The sequence below is a fragment of the Lepidochelys kempii genome, chromosome 9 (genome assembly GCF_965140285.1).
Source record: "Lepidochelys kempii isolate rLepKem1 chromosome 9, rLepKem1.hap1, whole genome shotgun sequence".
Classification (NCBI taxonomy): Eukaryota; Metazoa; Chordata; order Testudines; family Cheloniidae; genus Lepidochelys; species Lepidochelys kempii.
In genome coordinates this window covers 248634-267002 of record NC_136388.1, presented here as the reverse complement: position 1 = coordinate 267002, position 18369 = coordinate 248634, and the positions used below count along the sequence as shown (strand labels likewise).

The 18369-nt window shown below is 40.5% G+C and overlaps 1 protein-coding gene across 42 annotated transcripts in view; it reads left to right on the top strand.

Moving 5' to 3' along the window:
- The window catches only part of DLG1 (discs large MAGUK scaffold protein 1), a 441560-nt gene that overhangs the window by 356936 nt on the left and 66255 nt on the right, over positions 1–18369 (top strand). For all 42 annotated transcript variants that reach the window (XM_073358919.2, XM_073358923.2, XM_073358918.2 and 39 more), the window contains 2 exons: positions 10574–10750; positions 17142–17211. In XM_073358919.2, coding sequence (XP_073215020.1) covers positions 10574–10750; positions 17142–17211 — 247 coding nt within the window. The remainder of the gene's footprint in view (positions 1–10573; positions 10751–17141; positions 17212–18369) is intronic.

The following is an 18369-nucleotide window of genomic DNA, read 5'->3' as shown; positions in this document are numbered from 1 at the left end:
CAGAGAATTGTCGAAGATCTTCCCTTCGATGGGGACAAGCTCTTCACCTCTGTGACCAATGAGGTCCTCCATTCCATGAAATAATCACATGCTACACTCAGATATTTGGGCATCCAGCCACCTGCCACAAAAAAAGAGGCAGTACAGATATCAGCCATACCAACAGCCACTCTACCATGCTATTGTGCAAAATCAACATTTCAGACAATATGATACGCAGCAACAACAATGCCATAGACCCAGAACCCAACAACATCACCCTCCACAATCAACGGCGACCCATCCTCCTACCTCAAACAAACAAATTTGAAGTCTTGGTCGAGGGTATAGAAAACCTCCCACCCTTTGCAGTGTTGATTTGAACCATCCATTTCTTTGAACACCGTCTGCACCCATTCCTTGCCAAGTGGGAAGCCATCACTATGGAAAGATGTGTCCTGGAAATTATCAGATCGGGTTATGCCATCCCCTTGCTCTCCGTACGCCCCACCCACCCTCCTACCCAGTCCCTCTTCAGGGACCCCTCTCATGAACGGTTGCTCAGTCAAGAGGTACAACACCTCATACAACTAGGAGTGATAGAGCGGGTGCCAGCCCAAAACAGAGGGAAAGGGTTTTACTCGCAGTACTTCTTGACAGAAAAGAAAAACAGTGGATGGCGCCCTATCCTCAACCTTCAACGTCTAAACAACTTAGTCAAGAAACAGAAATTCCGGATAGTTACTCTATCAACGATAATTCCGACACTGGAGCAGGGAGATGGGTTTTCAACCGTCGACCTCCAAGACTTATACTGTGACAGATTTTCGTTACCAATCTGCCTGGGACGTCAGGTGATCAGGCTGATGCCGCAGGATCGTTTGGGGAGGAGGTACGGAACACATAGAATCATAGAATCATAGAATATCAGGGTTGGAAGGGACCCCAGAAGGTCATCTAGTCCAACCCCCTGCTCAAAGCAGGACCAATTCCCAGTTAAATCATCCCAGCCAGGGCTTTGTCAAGCCTGACCTTAAAAACCTCTAAGGAAGGAGATTCTACCACCTCCCTAGGTAACGCATTCCAGTGTTTCACCACCCTCTTAGTGAAAAAGTTTTTCCTAATATCCAATCTAAACCTCCCCCACTGCAACTTGAGACCATTACTCCTCGTTCTGTCATCTGCTACCATTGAGAACAGTCTAGAGCCATCCTCTTTGGAACCCCCTTTCAGGTAGTTGAAAGCAGCTATCAAATCCCCCCTCATTCTTCTCTTCTGCAGGCTAAACAATCCCAGCTCCCTCAGCCTCTCCTCATAACTCATGTGTTCCAGTCCCCTAATCATTTTTGTTGCCCTTCGCTGGACTCTCTCCAATTTATCCACATCCTTCTTGAAGTGTGGGGCCCAAAACTGGACACAGTACTCCAGATGAGGCCTCACCAATGTCGAATAGAGGGGAACGATCACGTCCCTCGATCTGCTGGCTATGCCCCTACTTATACATCCCAAAATGCCATTGGCCTTCTTGGCAACAAGGGCACACTGCTGACTCATATCCAGCTTCTCGTCCACTGTCACCCCTAGGTCCTTTTCCGCAGAACTGCTGCCTAGCCATTCGGTCCCTAGTCTGTAGCTGTGCATTGGGTTCTTCCGTCCTAAGTGCAGGACCCTGCACTTATCCTTATTGAACCTCATCAGATTCCTTTTGGCCCAATCTTCCAATTGGTCTAGGTCCTTCTGTATCCTATCCCTCCCCTCCAGCGTATCTACCACTCCTCCCAGTTTAGTATCATCCGCATATTTGCTGAGAGTGCAATCCACACCATCCTCCAGATCATTTATGAAGATATTGAATAAAACCGGCCCCAGGACCGACCCCTGGGGCACTCCACTTGATACCGGCTGCCAACTAGACATGGAGCCATTGATCACTACCCGTTGAGCCCGACAATTTAGCCAGCTTTCTACCCACCTTATGGTGCATTCATCCAGCCCATACTTCCTTAACTTGCTGACAAGAATACTATGGGAGACCGTGTCAAAAGCTTTGCTAAAGTCAAGAAACACTTCCCTCAGGATAGCTGGCACTTCCCTCAGGATAGCTGGCACTTTCCCTCAGGATAGCTGGCACTCGTCCGCCTCGGGCAGTTTTATCTGGTAAAGCAGGGCGCACCACCGGCCCGTCTCGCCCGCCCCGTCGGGGAGGTGGAGCATGAGCGTACGTGCTAGGACCCGAAAGATGGTGAACTATGCCTGGGCAGGGCGAAGCCAGAGGAAACTCTGGTGGAGGTCCGTAGCGGTCCTGACGTGCAAATCGGTCGTCCGACCTGGGTATAGGGGCGAAAGACTAATCGAACCATCTAGTAGCTGGTTCCCTCCGAAGTTTCCCACATCAAGTGTCTTAAGTTTTAAAGCTTTATTGATAAAATAATAAAATAACAGCAGAGCATGCTGGGAACGCTCCCACGTCACTCAGGGGGGGAAAAGTGTTAGTGCCCCAAGCCCTAACCCACTTTCATACTCTCACACACATTATTCAAGACTGGCCAGGCCTGGGTTTAACATCAGAAGAAGAGTGGGGGAAGGGTGGATGGGAGTGGTGTCCTGTGCCCAGGTCGTCCGAGGATCCGCTGTTGATCTCCAAATTGCTCCAGCTCTCAGGAGGGTTTTAAGTCCTGGGCTCCTTGGGGTGCGGGAGGGGGGCATTCCACTCAGGTACCTCTGCTTCTGGTGCCTTTTGTGCCAGTCCAAACGGCTTGCTGTGGCCTCCTCAGTTTCCTGAAACATTCCATTCTGACAAGAACCCACTTCACTGACCATCACTACAGATGCATCCCTCACAGGATGGGGAGTGCACATGAGGCACCTCACCACTCAGGGCCTCTGGTCCTCTACGGAAACCAAGCTTCATATAAATCTACTAGAGCTCAGAGCCGTATGCAATGCCTGCCTCCATTTTCTTCCCATTATCCAAAACTGCAGAATTTGGATCATGACAGACAACATTGCATGCATGTTTTATGTGAACAGACAGGAGGGAGCCTGGTCCCACTCCCTCTGCAAAGAGGCAGTAAAACTGTGGAATTGGTGCCTTCAACACAATACCCATATCTCCGCCTCTTACCTGCCCAGTTCTCAGAACACCACTGCAGATGAGCTCAGTCGAACCCCCCCCATACAGCACGAGTGGGAACTCAACGACGCCATTCTATCCACCATTTTCCAGACCTGGGGTTATCCCCAACTAGATCTATTTGCCATGGCAATAAACAAAAAAATAAACAAAAAATGCCCAACATTCTGCTCCAGAACCAGCCTGGGGAAATACTCTTGAGGAGACGCCTTCATGCTCCCATGGACCGACACTCTCATGTATGTGTTTCCACCAATATCTCTGTTGAACAGAGTAATACAGAAGAAAAGAACAGACAGATCCAACATCATTCTGATAGCCCCATCGTGGCCCAGACAACCATGGTATCCCTTCCTCATGCGGATGTTGGTCAAGCCACCGATTCCTCTTCCCCCCTCCCCCAGCAACCTCCTATCACAACACAGGGGCCAGCTATTTCACCCCAGCGTTCAGCGACACCACCTGAGTGCCTGACTAATCAATGGTTCTCTAATGAGGAGTTAGCATGTTCTGAACAAGTCTGGTCAGTCCTGCTACACAGCAGGACACACACCATGCGCACTACTTACCTACATAAATGGAACAGGTTCACATCTGGGCGTATGGCCAAACAGACCTCCCCAGTTTCCGCCCCGCTCCCACTGATACTGGATTACCTGCTAGACCTTAAAACATCAGGTCTCTCTGCGAGTTCCCTCAAGGTCCATCTCGCAGCAATCACCATATTTCAGCATAAGATCGACAACACTACGGTCTTTGCCCATCCAGTAACCAAAAGGTTCTTGAAGGGTATCCAAACATTATATCCAGATGTAAATCCACCGGCTGTGCCCTGGGACCTCCACCTAGTCCTCAAAGCCCTGATGGATAAACCCTTTGAGCCAATGGCTCCCATCTCCACCTATCCATGAAGATTCCTGATAGCAATCACGTCTGCCAGATGAGTAGGAGAAATGGGAGCACTCATGGCGGAACCTCCATATACCATGTTCTTCTATGATACGGTCATACTTCTGACATATGCAAGGCAGCTACCTGGGCATCGAAACTTACCTTCGCCAGTCATTATGCTGTCATGCACACTGCAGCGTCTGACACCAAGATGAGTAGAGCTGTCTTGTCAGCAGCCTTCTTATCTGATCTTATCTGATCTGAAGTCCCAACCATCATAAGAGATACTGCTTTTCAGTCACCTGAAGTGGAGCACCCACAGGGACATCTCTCTAGAAGAAGAAGAAGAAGAAGAAGAGGAGGTTACTCACCCTATGCGGTAACTGAAGTTCTTCGAGATGAGTGTCCCTGTGGATGCTCCACTACCTCCTCTCCTCCGTTGGAGGGAAGGAGCGGAGGAACCCGGGCCATGCATGCGCTATTCAAACATTGACAGTTTGTGAGGCAGGCACAACGCGTGCACGGCCTGTAGGGCGACTGCTGTAAAAATCTCCAATCGAAGGCGCTGGGATGCACCTTGACCTGAAGTGGTGCACCCACAGGGACACTCATCAACAGTGTGCCCTTGTTGCCAAGAAGGCCAATGGCATTTTGGGGTGTATAAGTAGGAGCATAGCCAGCAGATCGAGGGACGTGATCGTTCCCCTCTATTCGACATTGGTGAGGCCTCATCTGGAGTACTGTGTCCAGTTTTGGGCCCCACACTACAAGAAGGATGTGGAAAAATTGGAAAACGTCCAGCGAAGGGCAACAAAAATGATTAGGGGTCTGGAACACATGACTTATGAGGAGAGGCTGAGGGAGCTGGGATTGTTTAGTCTGTGGAAGAGAAGAATGAGGGGGGATATGATAGCTGCTTTCTACTACCTGAAAGGGGGTTCCAAAGAGGATGGATCTAGACTATTCTCAATGGTAGCAGATGACAGAACAAGGAGTAATGGTCTCAAGTTGCAGTGGGAGAGGTTTAGGTTGGATATTAGGAAAAAACTTTTTCACTAGGAGGGGGGTGAAGCACTGGAATGCGTTACCTAGGGAGGCGGTGGAATCTGCTTCCTTAGAGGTTTTTAAGGTCAGGCATGACAAAGCCCTGGCTGGGATGATTTAGTTGGGGATTGGTCCTGCTTTGAGCAGATGACCTCCTGAGGTCCCTTCCAACCCTGATATTCTGTGATTCATCTTGAAGAACGTCAGTTACTGCGCAGAGTGAGTAACCTCCTCTTCCCAAAGAAGTACACAACTTTTTACCACAGTCACATTAGCTTGCATTATATTACCTATCCATCAGCCTTTGGAAAAGGAAAGCCTGATCATCATTAAAAAATGCAGGTTTATCTACAGCAGTGGTTTACAACCTGTGGGTCACGAATCCATGGGTCCACCGACTATGTCTAAGACTTCCAAAAGGGTCTGCAACTGCATTCAAAAATTTTTAGGCGTTCACAAATGGAAAAAGTTTGAAAACCACTGGTCTGAAGCATACTTGAATGAGAGCAGACAATAGTTACATTTCAGAGTGGTAGGAAAGGTTGCAACTTTGAAATAGTAATGAGAAATACTAGCTAAATCTGGTGGGGAAGGAATCCTGGCACTAACAGGTGGGGAGGTATGCATGGAAGGGCCCTACAATTCCTTCCCAGGTATAGTTGCATGCCCCCACATAGCTGGGTCTAACCATGTAGTTGGATTCTTATTTAATGAGAGAAGGCACATAGTCACTTTCTCCCAGCTAATGCAGGACTCAGAAAATAGTGATTTCTCCCACTGATTGTTCCGGTCAGCAAATATAGTCTAAAAGAAGCAATCCTTAAGGAGAGGAAACCTGCAATACTGAAAAGGAATGGAACTAGGTAGATGAAATGGGTATTTAAGAAAATCGACACCATCCACTTGCAGCTTTCCAATATACACTTTACAATTGAAAACTTTACTAAAAATTTGGATAAATTATGCTTGCTCTTGTAAAGAGACTCTTAGTCCTTAGTCTGAAATAGCCCAAACTTTCTGCAAAAGCCAGTTCTTTTATAGGGATTTTGGGGAAAGTTTGATGTATGTTCTCACATGCAAAGAATGGGTAGAAAGAAGCTTTCTCTTTGTTCTTATTTACTGGTTGGCTGACTTTATCTGTCCCTGTTTGATTGTTTACTGTCTCTTGACATTTTACTCCTCTTTAATCCTGTTATCTTCTTGGGAAGTGACCATATGGAGTAATGCCCAGCTCAGGGCTGGTAGAGAGCATAATTGTGTAATAAAGCTAAAGCTTAGAAGTTAAAAGAAATGCTGGTAGAAATTATGGCTAACACTAACAGGAACTTTTACACACTAAGTAGTTTTTCATCATGCATTAAAATAGTCCTGTCAAAATATAAGTAAAATAAATCTGTCATAATGGAATAGGGGAAATTTAATTTTAAGGCAGTGAAACAGTAAAAGATCAACATGTGTGCAGTGTTCTTCTCTAACAACAAAGTTATGCAAAGTAGAGTTTGAGGAATGAATGTGTAGGTTTAGAATTACATAATCTATTATTTTTAAAAGTTATTTGTGCAGTCACTGAGCTATTTCAGAATTAAGAATCGGACTTGTTCAACTGTTGCAAATATTTATAGCATCTTTTGGCAAAAGAATTTGCTTTAATTTGAGATGTCTTGAGTTTAATTCCTCAGTGTAGCTTTGGATATATAAGTGAAAGATCTTGTTCTAAAACTGCCTGCATTTCAAGAAAACATTAAGGCTGAAAACTCATTTGAAGCTTAAAGCCTCAGTTTAATATTAAATATTAGAAACATGGACATGAAATATAATAGCACAGTAAATATTTACAAATATATAAACCATAACAATATGTGCACATTTTTCTTTATAGCTGATAGCGCTGAGTTATATATCTTTTCCAGTAAAGAAAATGTGTACAGTCAACATGGTTATTCTGCTGGATAAAGATAAATTGATCTCTAAATGAAAAATGGATGGTTCCTAGGTGCAAGTGATCACAATCTAATTTCATTTTCTGCAAGCAAACAGAATGTAGTCCTGACCAGTAATATCTACATTTGGTGCTTAAGTCCAAATTTCCACAGGTGAAATCAATTATGAGCAAAATTCAATGAGAGGAAATATTTAAACATAAAAATGTGAATGATAATTAGAAATTAAAAATGTTTTATTAAATACCCAAAAGCCCCACAGTTCTTAAGTCCTGTGGTTAAAAAATAAATCCTGATTGAGATGGGATGTCAGGGCAGCAACAATAAATTTTTAAAAAATTATATATATAACACATGGGAAAATGAGGATGCTGATAGCAGTGAGTACAAATCAGCAGTTAGAAATGCTTACAGATAATAAGGGAAGCTAAAGATATCAGTGAAAAATCAGTGGCCAGTAGGATTAACGACAATAAGAAGGAATTATTTACATAGATTGGGAACAAACAAAATCCTAGCAGTGGTATAAGTCTGATACTAGACTCAATCCTGATGCAAAAAATGCAGAATTATTCAACAAATATTTCTTTTCTGAGCTCAGAAGAAGGAGTATGTGTTCATATCTTTTAGTGATAAGGAAATGCTTTCTATTCTGTCAGTCATTAAGGACGATATTAAACTTAGATTGTAAGCTCTTTGAGGCAGGGATTGTCTTTTTTATTCTATATTTGTACAGTACATGGCACAGGGGTTTCCTGGTCCATGATTGGGCTCTTATGCACTATGGTAATACAAACAATAAATAATAATAAAGTAACTGTTACAGTTAAACATTTTTAAATCCGTAAGACTAGATAACTTACGCTGATAATTATTAAGAAAATTGGCTGAGGAGCTCTCTGAACAATTGAGGTTGATTTTTTTTAACAAATCTTGGAATAATCACAAAGTTCTGGAGGATTGAATAAAAGCCAGTGTTGTGCCAATATTTAACAGGGAAAGTGGGATGATCCAAGAAACTTTTAGTCTGGTTAGCCTGCCTTTGGTCCTGGGCAAAATCGTGGAAAGACTAGTATGGCGTGCTGTCAGTACAGAATTAAAAGATAGTAATATTAATACAACATTGATGAATACCAATGGCAATCAACATGGGTTTATGGAAAGCACGCTCTTTAGGGACATAATATACTTATACTTCTGTAAGGCATTTGACTTTGTCCTCCATGACATTCTTTTATATATATATATATATAATATATGTACGTATAAAAATATATAAAACAATGAGCATGCACTACAATGATTTTGTATTATATTAAATAGATTTTAAATTTGTTAACTGATTACTCTCCATTTATAATTAGTTTATGAGATCAGTCATCCAGTGATGATGTTTGTTGTGGGGTCCTAGAGGTATTTGTTCTTGCCCCAATGATATTTAATATTTTTATCAGTGATCTGGAAGAAAATATAAAATCAGTGCTGGTAAAATCTGTAGATAATACAAACATGGGTAGAGAGGTAAATATTGATGGGGGCCAAGTCATTATACAGACCAACCTGAATCAGTTAGTAAGGGGCTTATTTGAACAACATGCATTTTAACAAAGCCAAATGTAAGTCCAGGAGCAAAGAATGTAGGTCACACTTATGGGAATGTACCCTTGTAAACAGTGACTGTGAAAAGGACTTGGGTCACAGCAAATAACCAATTGAACATGCAATGTGGTAACGATGACCCCTTTGATGTAGCAGAAAAAGGCATTATGTGATCCAGTGGTTGGAAGCTGAAGCTGAAAAATTCAGACTAGAAATAAGATATAATGGACCTTCTCATCAACTTACAGGGATGCTTCCCAAGGGGTACCCAGGATTATGAAGCACCCTACTAGCATCTGCCCTTAGTGTGAGGAAGCCTTCTCTGTGCCTGCTAGGGTTCAGCTCTCCATCTGCACCAGCGACTGGCAACATGAGCATTCCCCTCTAGGCGACACAGGCCCTGCTGTCTCGCTACAAGTTAGCAGCAGGCACACTCCAACCCCCGAGCTGTCTGAGCATCAACGTGGAGTGTCCAGTCCCTGATCCACTGGACACTCTCAGATTCGCTGCTTCCAAAGAGACAGTATACCCCAGCTTACCTGTTCCACCTCAGATAACTGCTCTGCTTAACACAGAGCACTTTGGTTTGCTTAATACAGGTTTATTTAACGAAGCATAGAGATTCAAGTAATTGCAGGTAGAGATATTGGAAACAAATGGTTATCTATAAAATAAAAGGCTGTCTCTGACCCTTTTATTCATGGGACAGCCACACTGTTAGCTTGCCTCCTGGGTGAAGGATAAAATCTTGTCCCCTGTCCACTTTTTTTATGCAGTTACAGGCTATTGTCTCTTAGCCCAGGAGATCCCCTCTTCCAAGACTTATCTTGGAGTTCCTTTGTCTTTGTAAACCATCCAGTTAGTAAACATAGCCTGTCTCCATGGATGTTGATGTTTCAGTACACTGACTGAGTTAGCCATGAGGCTTGCCTTGACTCAGGTGACAAGCTTTACCTCAACAGGGTTGGAACCTAATATTTTACATCTCTCTTAAACTATTTCCCATAGAAACATCTTGCAATAATTATGACAACCTGTGGGCTACTGGCTCTTGGTAGAGATCTCATATGCCACCCTTTTGTGAACTGCTATGAGGATATCAGACCCTAGTGATCTATGCAAAACCCTATGTACCCCTGAGCCTTTGCCTGTTATCACCTAGAAGTCCCTGGGTCACACTTATGTAGAGATGTTATGGATTCTCCATCACTTGAAGTCTTTAAATCAGGATTGGATATTTTATTAAAAGATATGCTATAGCTCAAAAAAAAAGTTATGAACTTACTTTAAAAATCACTGAGTGAGATTTTTTTGCCCAGTGTAATGAAGGAACTTAGACTGGTTGATCATAATCCCTTCTAGCCTTAAAATGCATGAATTTATGTGAAGTGCCACCAGAGAGGTAATAAGACTCCCCCAAATAGACCATGAGCCAAAATTGCCAACCCCATGCATTCAAAAATCATGAGTCAGGCTTCAGAAAATTGAGAGATTAGCTTTAAAAATAATGAGATTTAAGACAAATATTGTGGTATTCTAATTTGGTTTTTGGTGTTTGAGCCTTTAGGTTGTACTCAGGTCATATTTTCAACCTTTTCCTCCACAGTCACAAGTTCTAGGAAATTACTTTTCTTTGTAGCGAAAGCTAAAGTTTTTCACTTACTCACTTGACTCCAGGGTTGTGGCTTTAAATAAAACACCAACCATAATGAGACTTGTGATTAAGCTGTTCTTTCCATATCTTTCTTAATTGACTTCTTTGAGAGCAACTACTATGACTCAGTATAGGGCCAGCCAAGCATTCTGCATTCAGTAAAAAATGACAATAATTCAGTAGTCCTATGTTTTAAAGATACTCAAAACCAAAAAAGTAATTTAAAATGGATTCTTCTGAGTGATTTGTTTATTGGAAAATATAGGTTTCTTCAGGCTCGTCTGTTTTGTTCCTGCCAGTCCACTATACTTAATGATTTTTTTCTGAATTTAGAGCTCTCTTCGACTACGACAAGACTAAAGACAGTGGCCTTCCCAGTCAGGGACTGAACTTCAGATTTGGCGACATCCTCCATGTCATCAATGCCTCTGATGATGAGTGGTGGCAGGCACGGCAGGTGACACCAGATGGAGAAAGTGATGAAACTGGAGTGATTCCGAGCAAACGGAGGTATATTTCATGGTATTTGTTTAGTCTGAGTTCTTGCCATTGAAATAGTGGTTCTATTCATGCACAAATTAAGTAATGTGTCTTCTCAATTTAATTGTCCCTCATCTGCTCCTCCAAAGTGTTTTTGTGAGAAACTGGAAGAGTATGCCAGTCAGCACTACACTAGATTATTACATATTAGTAAGAGGCATTTGCAGCCTCCGGGTTAGAGCACATGGCTGAAGACAGGAGACCTGGGTTCCGTTCCCAACTCTCACTTTGTGAATGTCACTTAACCTCTTGTGCCTCTGTTTAAAGTGGGTTTAATCATTTTTCATTTCCCTTAACTGCTTTGACATCTACAAATTAAGAAGTAGAAAGTAATACTGTTTCTTATGGAGTTGTTGGTCATGGCTTCAAAGTTAGTCGAGTCAGAAGTTTTCAATTTAACAGGAGCTTTAAAACTTTATTTTGTGAAAATTTCAATAAAATGACAAAAAATGAAACGTAGTAAACTTTGTGTACTATTTTAATTTTTCATTGTGGTTTGATGAAAATGGGATGATACAGAAAAAATAGTAATTCTAAATTGACCCTTTTTTAAAGTTTTTCACAGGATTTGTTTTTGGGGGGGTTGGGGAGGAGGGGAAGATATCCTTTGCAAGAAATCTATCGCTCTGATATCTATGCATCGCTCAACATGTTGCGCCTTGTGTGCTGAATAATACAATATAATTTATATTGAAGGTGTTTATCTGTGACATGAGTTTTAACTTTTTCTCAATAACTGAAAAGAAATCAAGCTGCACCTGCTAAATTTAGCAGTGATGATGTAACGTATCCACTTTGAGAGGGAAAGAGATGTCTGAAGGAAAGTTCATTGAGCTGGGAAACAGGCGCCCATGAGTTCAAAATCTCTGACAGTGTTTTTTTTCCCATGCACCTCATTGGTCTTATTATTTCCAAGATTCTTAACCCCAAACCTAGAAAGCCATTGTGTCACCCCATTGAGAGAGGTTACATAGAGTTGCTGTACGCACAGTCAAGATTAGAAGCCAAGGGTGGAAATCCTGTCCATATTGAAATCCGTGACAACATTCCCATTGGCCCTCATATGGCCAGGATTCCATGAGAGGCATCTAATATGGTAGACTCAAATCTTTTCTCTTAGGCCAAACTCCTTTTCAGATTATCCTATTTCTGACCACTAACCTACTATCTTCTCCCAGAGCTAAGGCTAGAAACCAGGGTTCTATAGTATGCTATACTGTCTCCCAAGCAGTTGTGTTACCCAGTTGGAATCTGTGTATCACGCCTTCTCTCCTCTGATGGCTGAACTAAATACAGACTAGCAATTGCTCCTGTAGCTCAAATGCTAGAGACCTGAAGTGGGGATGTCAAGGTCCACAGAGCAGAGCTTGCTGATGGCTCAAGTGCAGGGAATTGTGGTTGCAGGTGACATTGATTTTCAAGTTTTCTATTTTAAAACAACTGGTTTATTTAATTCACACTATAAGAAAACATCCTGTAGCACACATTTGTAATTAAAGAATTATAATCTGTAAATAATGGCCTTCCACACCAAAATACAGGTGCAAAATACATTTGACATTTGTATGACTAAAAAGAATATCCAAAGTTGTTGTTATCAATGCTAATGTAGATTTTGGAAGAGGTGTTAAATCTCAGCCTTCAGGATTTAAGACAATATTTAACTAACGGGATTAGCAGATCTAATACAGACTTCAGATTATCTCACATTTGCGTAAAGTGAGGTTTCTTGCACCCCTCTGGTGCTGGGTATTGTTAGAGGTAGGATAGTGGACAGATGAACCATGGTTCTGATCCAGTATGGCAAAACCTATTTTGCTGTGTAGGTGTTTCACAGTCCAGTCTTTCGTCATTCCTGATGTTGGTATCTACCTATTACAATATATAACTTCTGTGTATGAACTGTCATTTTTACTGTATTAGAAATTTGGGCCTTAGTCCTGCTGTTGAATTCATGTTGGTTCCATTGTAAGATTGGGTCTTTATTCTGTTTCACAGCTTCTAAGTAGGTTGGAGATTTATAACAAATTTATCAGTCTGTTATGGAAGTGTGATCTTACATGGTCTTACTGAAAGAAAGAAAGAAAGAAAGAAAGAAAGAAAGAAAGAAAGAAAGAAAGAAAGAAAGAAAGAAAGAAAGAAAGAAAGAAAGAAAGAAAGAAAAAGGAAGCCAGCCCAAATTGTGGGGCAGGGAAAATAAGCCACATCCCATTTGGAGTCACTGTACCTGTCAACCACTGGCAACTTTTCCTTGTTGGAAGACAAGCAATGGCAAAGAGTGGGATTGGCCAGCAGGCACCGTAGGAAGCCTGTAAAATGCAGTATGGGGCAGAGCAGGCCTCTTCCTGCTCCATCCCACCCTTGCTACCCCCTTTGCTAATTGAACAGCTACAGGCAGTGTGGATTTGATTTAAATCGCTAGTCAGGAAGACACGATTTAATCATGCATTTGTACATAAAAGCACATTCTTGTTGGTTGTTATAACTTTAATACATATTCTTCACAACTCAGGGATAGATGTAGGTTTCATTTTTAGAAGGTACACACTATACATTTTTAAAGTGATTTATTTTGAAAACTTTTCAGATTAGTTTTACAGCTATATCACAAAATGAATTATTGGTTATTTCATTTACCAAAGGTAATTGAAGCAGATATTTATGAAGTCATTGGGAGGTGAACTATCTCCAATTCAACAGGTTAATCATTAATGTTTGGAGGATTTTCTTGCCATGCTCTTTTAGGAGGAGATCACTACCAGACAGACATTTAAATTGTTTTATTTAACTAAAACAACAACGTTATATATTCTGGATTTTTTTTCTTCAACAGTAAACACATAATATTTTAACAAAACAAATGTATGAATTTTTGAATTTAGTTAAACATTCCAGTTCTTTAAAATCAGGTTTGTTTTTGTTCAAATTGTTTTTAATTAAAATAGTTAAATTAAATATTAAAAAAAAATTAAATGGACTATGTCAGCCAGGTAAACATGAGAAACTTAAAATATTGGCTTCTGCAGCTAACTCAGTCGCCTTCATCATCATTTTCCTGTTTGTTCATAATCTGGAAAAGAAAAACAAGCTTTCCTGCTTTTTCAGGTTCCAAACGATTTCTCAATTTGGAATGAATTAGTCCAAAGGAAGAAAATATTCTTTCTACACCAGCAGAAGAAGCTACTGCTGTTCAAAGTGAGATGATCACTTCAACGGTCTCTGAATCCAAGTACTTAAGTTTTCACCAGTTCACTGATGTGACTGTCTTTAAAACATCATCAGCAAACATATATTTCTTGAATGGTTCACCCTTAGCTCTGAAGTTTATTATAGTTGGCGTTATGGAGGGATGATTGCTGGATGTCCATGTCATAGCCAACTCCTCTTCTTCAGCAGTTAAAGTTTGACCCTGGTACCAAGTATTGAGAATATTTGCAAGAAAATGAGCTGGAGATAGTGCTTGTCCCATTCGTTTTTTTAATGCTTGTAGTTTAATTCTGTCATTGCAGATTTCTCTTTTTGAGATCTCACTCGGTTCCTTCCAAATTTCAACGGCATCAGCAATAAAACAGCTATTTCCCTGCATTTGTTCAAGGCTACAGAAATAGGCTTCTGGGTACTCGCATGTGTTCAACGTTTCTCTTAAGCCCAATGTTGAGAACTTTGGCTGTGACAGTGCCATCTATTTTTTCACGATTTTGTTCCCAAACTATCATCAGATTAGACCAGTTCTTGATACAGTGCTCAGAACAGTCCACTACTGAGTTCCATCGCACGTCTTGTGGGAGCGTTAGCTTGGTTCCTCCCACTTTTTTCAGAGCAGCTGCTGCAAAGTGTTTGTTATGGAAGTATTTTTGCAATTTCAACAACATTAGTCTTTATTTCTGGAACACTGAAGTCTTTGGCTAGGAGGTGCATCAAATGAGCACTGCAACCGTATGTTATTAGCTTGGGACTCGCTTCTAAAAAAAAATTCTTCTCATCTAGGATACATTTGCGGCATTGTCTGTGACCAAGCTGCGTACTAGACATTTGAATTTTTTTTCCACAGTTTGTTATAGCTTTTACTGCAACTTCTTTAGAAGTATTTTGCTGTGTGAGCATTTCCTGGTGTATCAATTGTTTCTGTAAGGAAGACATTCCCTTCTTCTGTGGTCACACAAGCACATACAACAGGCTCATTGTGGACATTGCTCCACCCATTGAGACTCAGGTTAACAATTTCACCCTCTAGACCTTTGGCACACTGCTCAATTTCTCTTTCATACACTTTGTCCAGCAATTTGCCTGCAACATGTGGACTGTATCCTGGTCTTAATGACTGAACCATGTTAATGAAGTGTGGGTTCTCAATCATATGGAAAGGAGAGTTCGTTGCATAAACAAACCGGGCAATTTTTTCATCAATTACCTCTCTTTTTGTAATCTGCAGGTTCTTATCACAAATTTATCTATGGTTGTTCCTGGATGATGAAGATTTTTTTTCTTTTTGCTAGGTGATATACTGTGGCTATGTGACATATATGGTGTGACTGAAAAACTATCATTGGCAGATAACTCTGAAACTATAGAAAATGATGGTGATCTTGAAGGTGGATGGTCTTTGGAATCCTGAAGGGATTGGGGATGGAGTCTCCTAAACAAAATAAGTCAATGCAGTTATTTAATTATTATTACCATACTGCTCATTTAGTATTACTCATTGCATTCACTGACACTCAGTACTACTTTAAAGGTGAAACTGAAAAAGGAAGTTCTGCTTATTTCAGCTATTTATTTTTTATCACAACTGCATCTAAAATGACAGTACCATAGAGTAACAACTACATTTTTTTGCTCAAACATGAGAATTCAAGAGTAGTCCAGAAGGAAGACAGGCAGTCCTTAAGAAAGATCTATGAAATAAAAAAGTTTATCAACCTGAAGATCCTGCATGTTCAGACATGTTCCTTTCATCATCTTCAACGCAGCTCCCTGCTGAGAAGGAACACGTCTCATGATGTTGTTTCATTCGGGCAACTGGGCCTTGCATTTCTTTGTTGCACTGTTTGCATTTTGCACACATGCCTGTCTTACCCAGAGATAGAGGAACTTCATTAAAATATTCCCAAACTGGGTCTCTTTAACAGCCTGCTGCTATTATAGATTTTCCCTTCTAGTGAGAGAATGGTATGGTAGATTTCAAATCAATGAAGGCTAGCTACACTCAGAAAGACTTCAAGGCTTCTGGAATATGCTGCTCAAACAGTTTCACTTTTGTTTCTACTGCCTGTCCCTCTCTTCTCGCATTTATCTCCGGGCTTCTTCTCCTTGTCCAGATCTATTCCGCCCCCAACAATCTTCACTGAACTTTTTGAAACTTGTCACTTTTAGAGAGAGGTGAGGGATTGACTCTGTGTACACAAATTTGCAGAGGGACAATAGGGTTGAGGTCTGTTATTTCTCACCTCTATATATTATTTATTTTAAAACATTTTTGCTGTTAACGAGCATGTTATCTCTGGAGACACAAATCCACAGTTTGAGAAGTGCAAAACTAAGCATCTCTGATGGTATCTTCTAGACTGAGCACTGAGTCCTATTGGGTAGATAGAAAGATTAACCTAAATAATCTATACAGAAGCCCCTAGAACCCTATAAAATTGGGTCCCTAATCTATGAACTATTGGAACTCGCTTACAAAACTTTTCTTAAACATTACATGAATATAGTGTCTCATACTATAGAATTAGAATTTATAATCCCTGTTCCATGATGAGATATCTTTGAGCAATAATGTATCTTAATTAAAACTATCTTTAGATAGGTTTTTTTTCCTCAAAAAGATTTTATTAAACAAATCCGATTTAAAAAAAAAAAATCTGGTTGTTTTTTTTAAATCATTGATTTTTATCCACCCTGGCTACAGGCCTGAGTTAGTCCTGGGAAGTGACAGGATGCTCTAAATTTGGGCATCAAAAGTGAAGGAAGGAAAGTGACAGCTCAGCATAGCTGTTGCTTACCTTCATTTAGCTCTGTTGCCTAGACAGAGTACCTTAAGGAGTTTCTTTGGTTTAAACTAAAGAATAATAAGAAAGTTGTGGCCTCATAGCCAAAAGATTCTAATTTGTCTCTGTCCTTATTGGATCTTTGCCATTCAGAATCTACAGTTTATTGTTTGAGAATTAAAATCAATTTTTCTCACATTGGCCTGTGCAGACTGAATATGTGTATTTGTGCACACCTCATACCATCATGCTGCAAGCACATCTTCAACAGATTATTAGAATATGAAAGCTCTAGTATTTTATAGCATTAGGATTGGCGATATAAGGATCATGTTGAGAGAGTAACGTTTTTTCCTTTTGCATTTTTCTTTTAGGGTTGAGAAGAAAGAGCGAGCCCGCTTAAAGACAGTGAAATTTAATTCCAAAATGAGAGGAGATAAAGGGGTGAGTTTATGAAATGTTAATTACTTTTTTCATTAACATGGGTGGTAACATGTTTGAGTGGCTTATGTATGTGGATTTAACTTTCCTTATTTAATGATAACAGTTAAAAACTAAAACATCTATCAGACAAAACCAGTTTATTCTAAAAATTATTATTTAACAAATGGTCATTTTTAGGGCTGTCAAGCGATTAAAAAAATGTTATCGTGATTAATCACACAATTAAAAAACTTAATCGTGGGACTAATTGCATTGTTAAACAATAATAGAATACCATTTATTTAAATGTTCTTGGATATTTTCTCCATTTTCAAATATATTGATTTCAATTACAACACAGAATACAAAGTGTACAGTGCTCACTTTATATTTATTTTTGATTACCAGTATTTGCACTGTAAAAAAACAAAAGAAATAATATTTTTCAATTCACCTAATACAAGTACTGTAATGCAATCTCTTTATCATGAAAGTTGAACTTACAAATGTAGAATTATGTACAAAAAAACTTGCATTCAAAAATAAAACAATGTAAAATTTTAGAGCCTGCAAGTCCACTCAGTTGTACTTCTTATTCAGCCAATCCCTCAGACAAACAAGTTTGTTTACAATTGCAGGAGATAATGCTGCCCGCTTCTTGTTTACAATGTCACCTGAAAGTGAGGACAGGATTCTCGTGGCACTGTTCTAGCCGGTGTCGCAAGATATTTACGTGCCAGATGCACTAAAGATTCACATGTTCCTTCGTGCTTCAACCACCATTCCAGAAGATATGCGTCCATGCTGATGACAAGTTCTACTTGATAAGAAACCAAAGCAGTGCGGACCGATGCATGTTCATTTTCGTTATCTGAGTCAGATGCCACCAGAGGAAGGTTGATTTTCTTTTTTGGTGGTTCAGTTTGTGTAGTTTCCACATTGGAGTGTTGCTCTTTTAAGACTTCTGAAAGCAAGCTCCATACCTAGTCCCTCTCAGATTTTGGAAGACATTTCAGATTCTTGAACCTTGGGGCGAGTGCTGTAGCTATCTTTAGAAATCTCACATTGGTACGTTCTTTGCATTTCGTCATATCTCCAGTGAAAGTGTTCTTAAAATGAACAACATGTGCTGCGTCATCATCCGAGATGTCTGTAACAGGAAATATATAGCAGAATGCA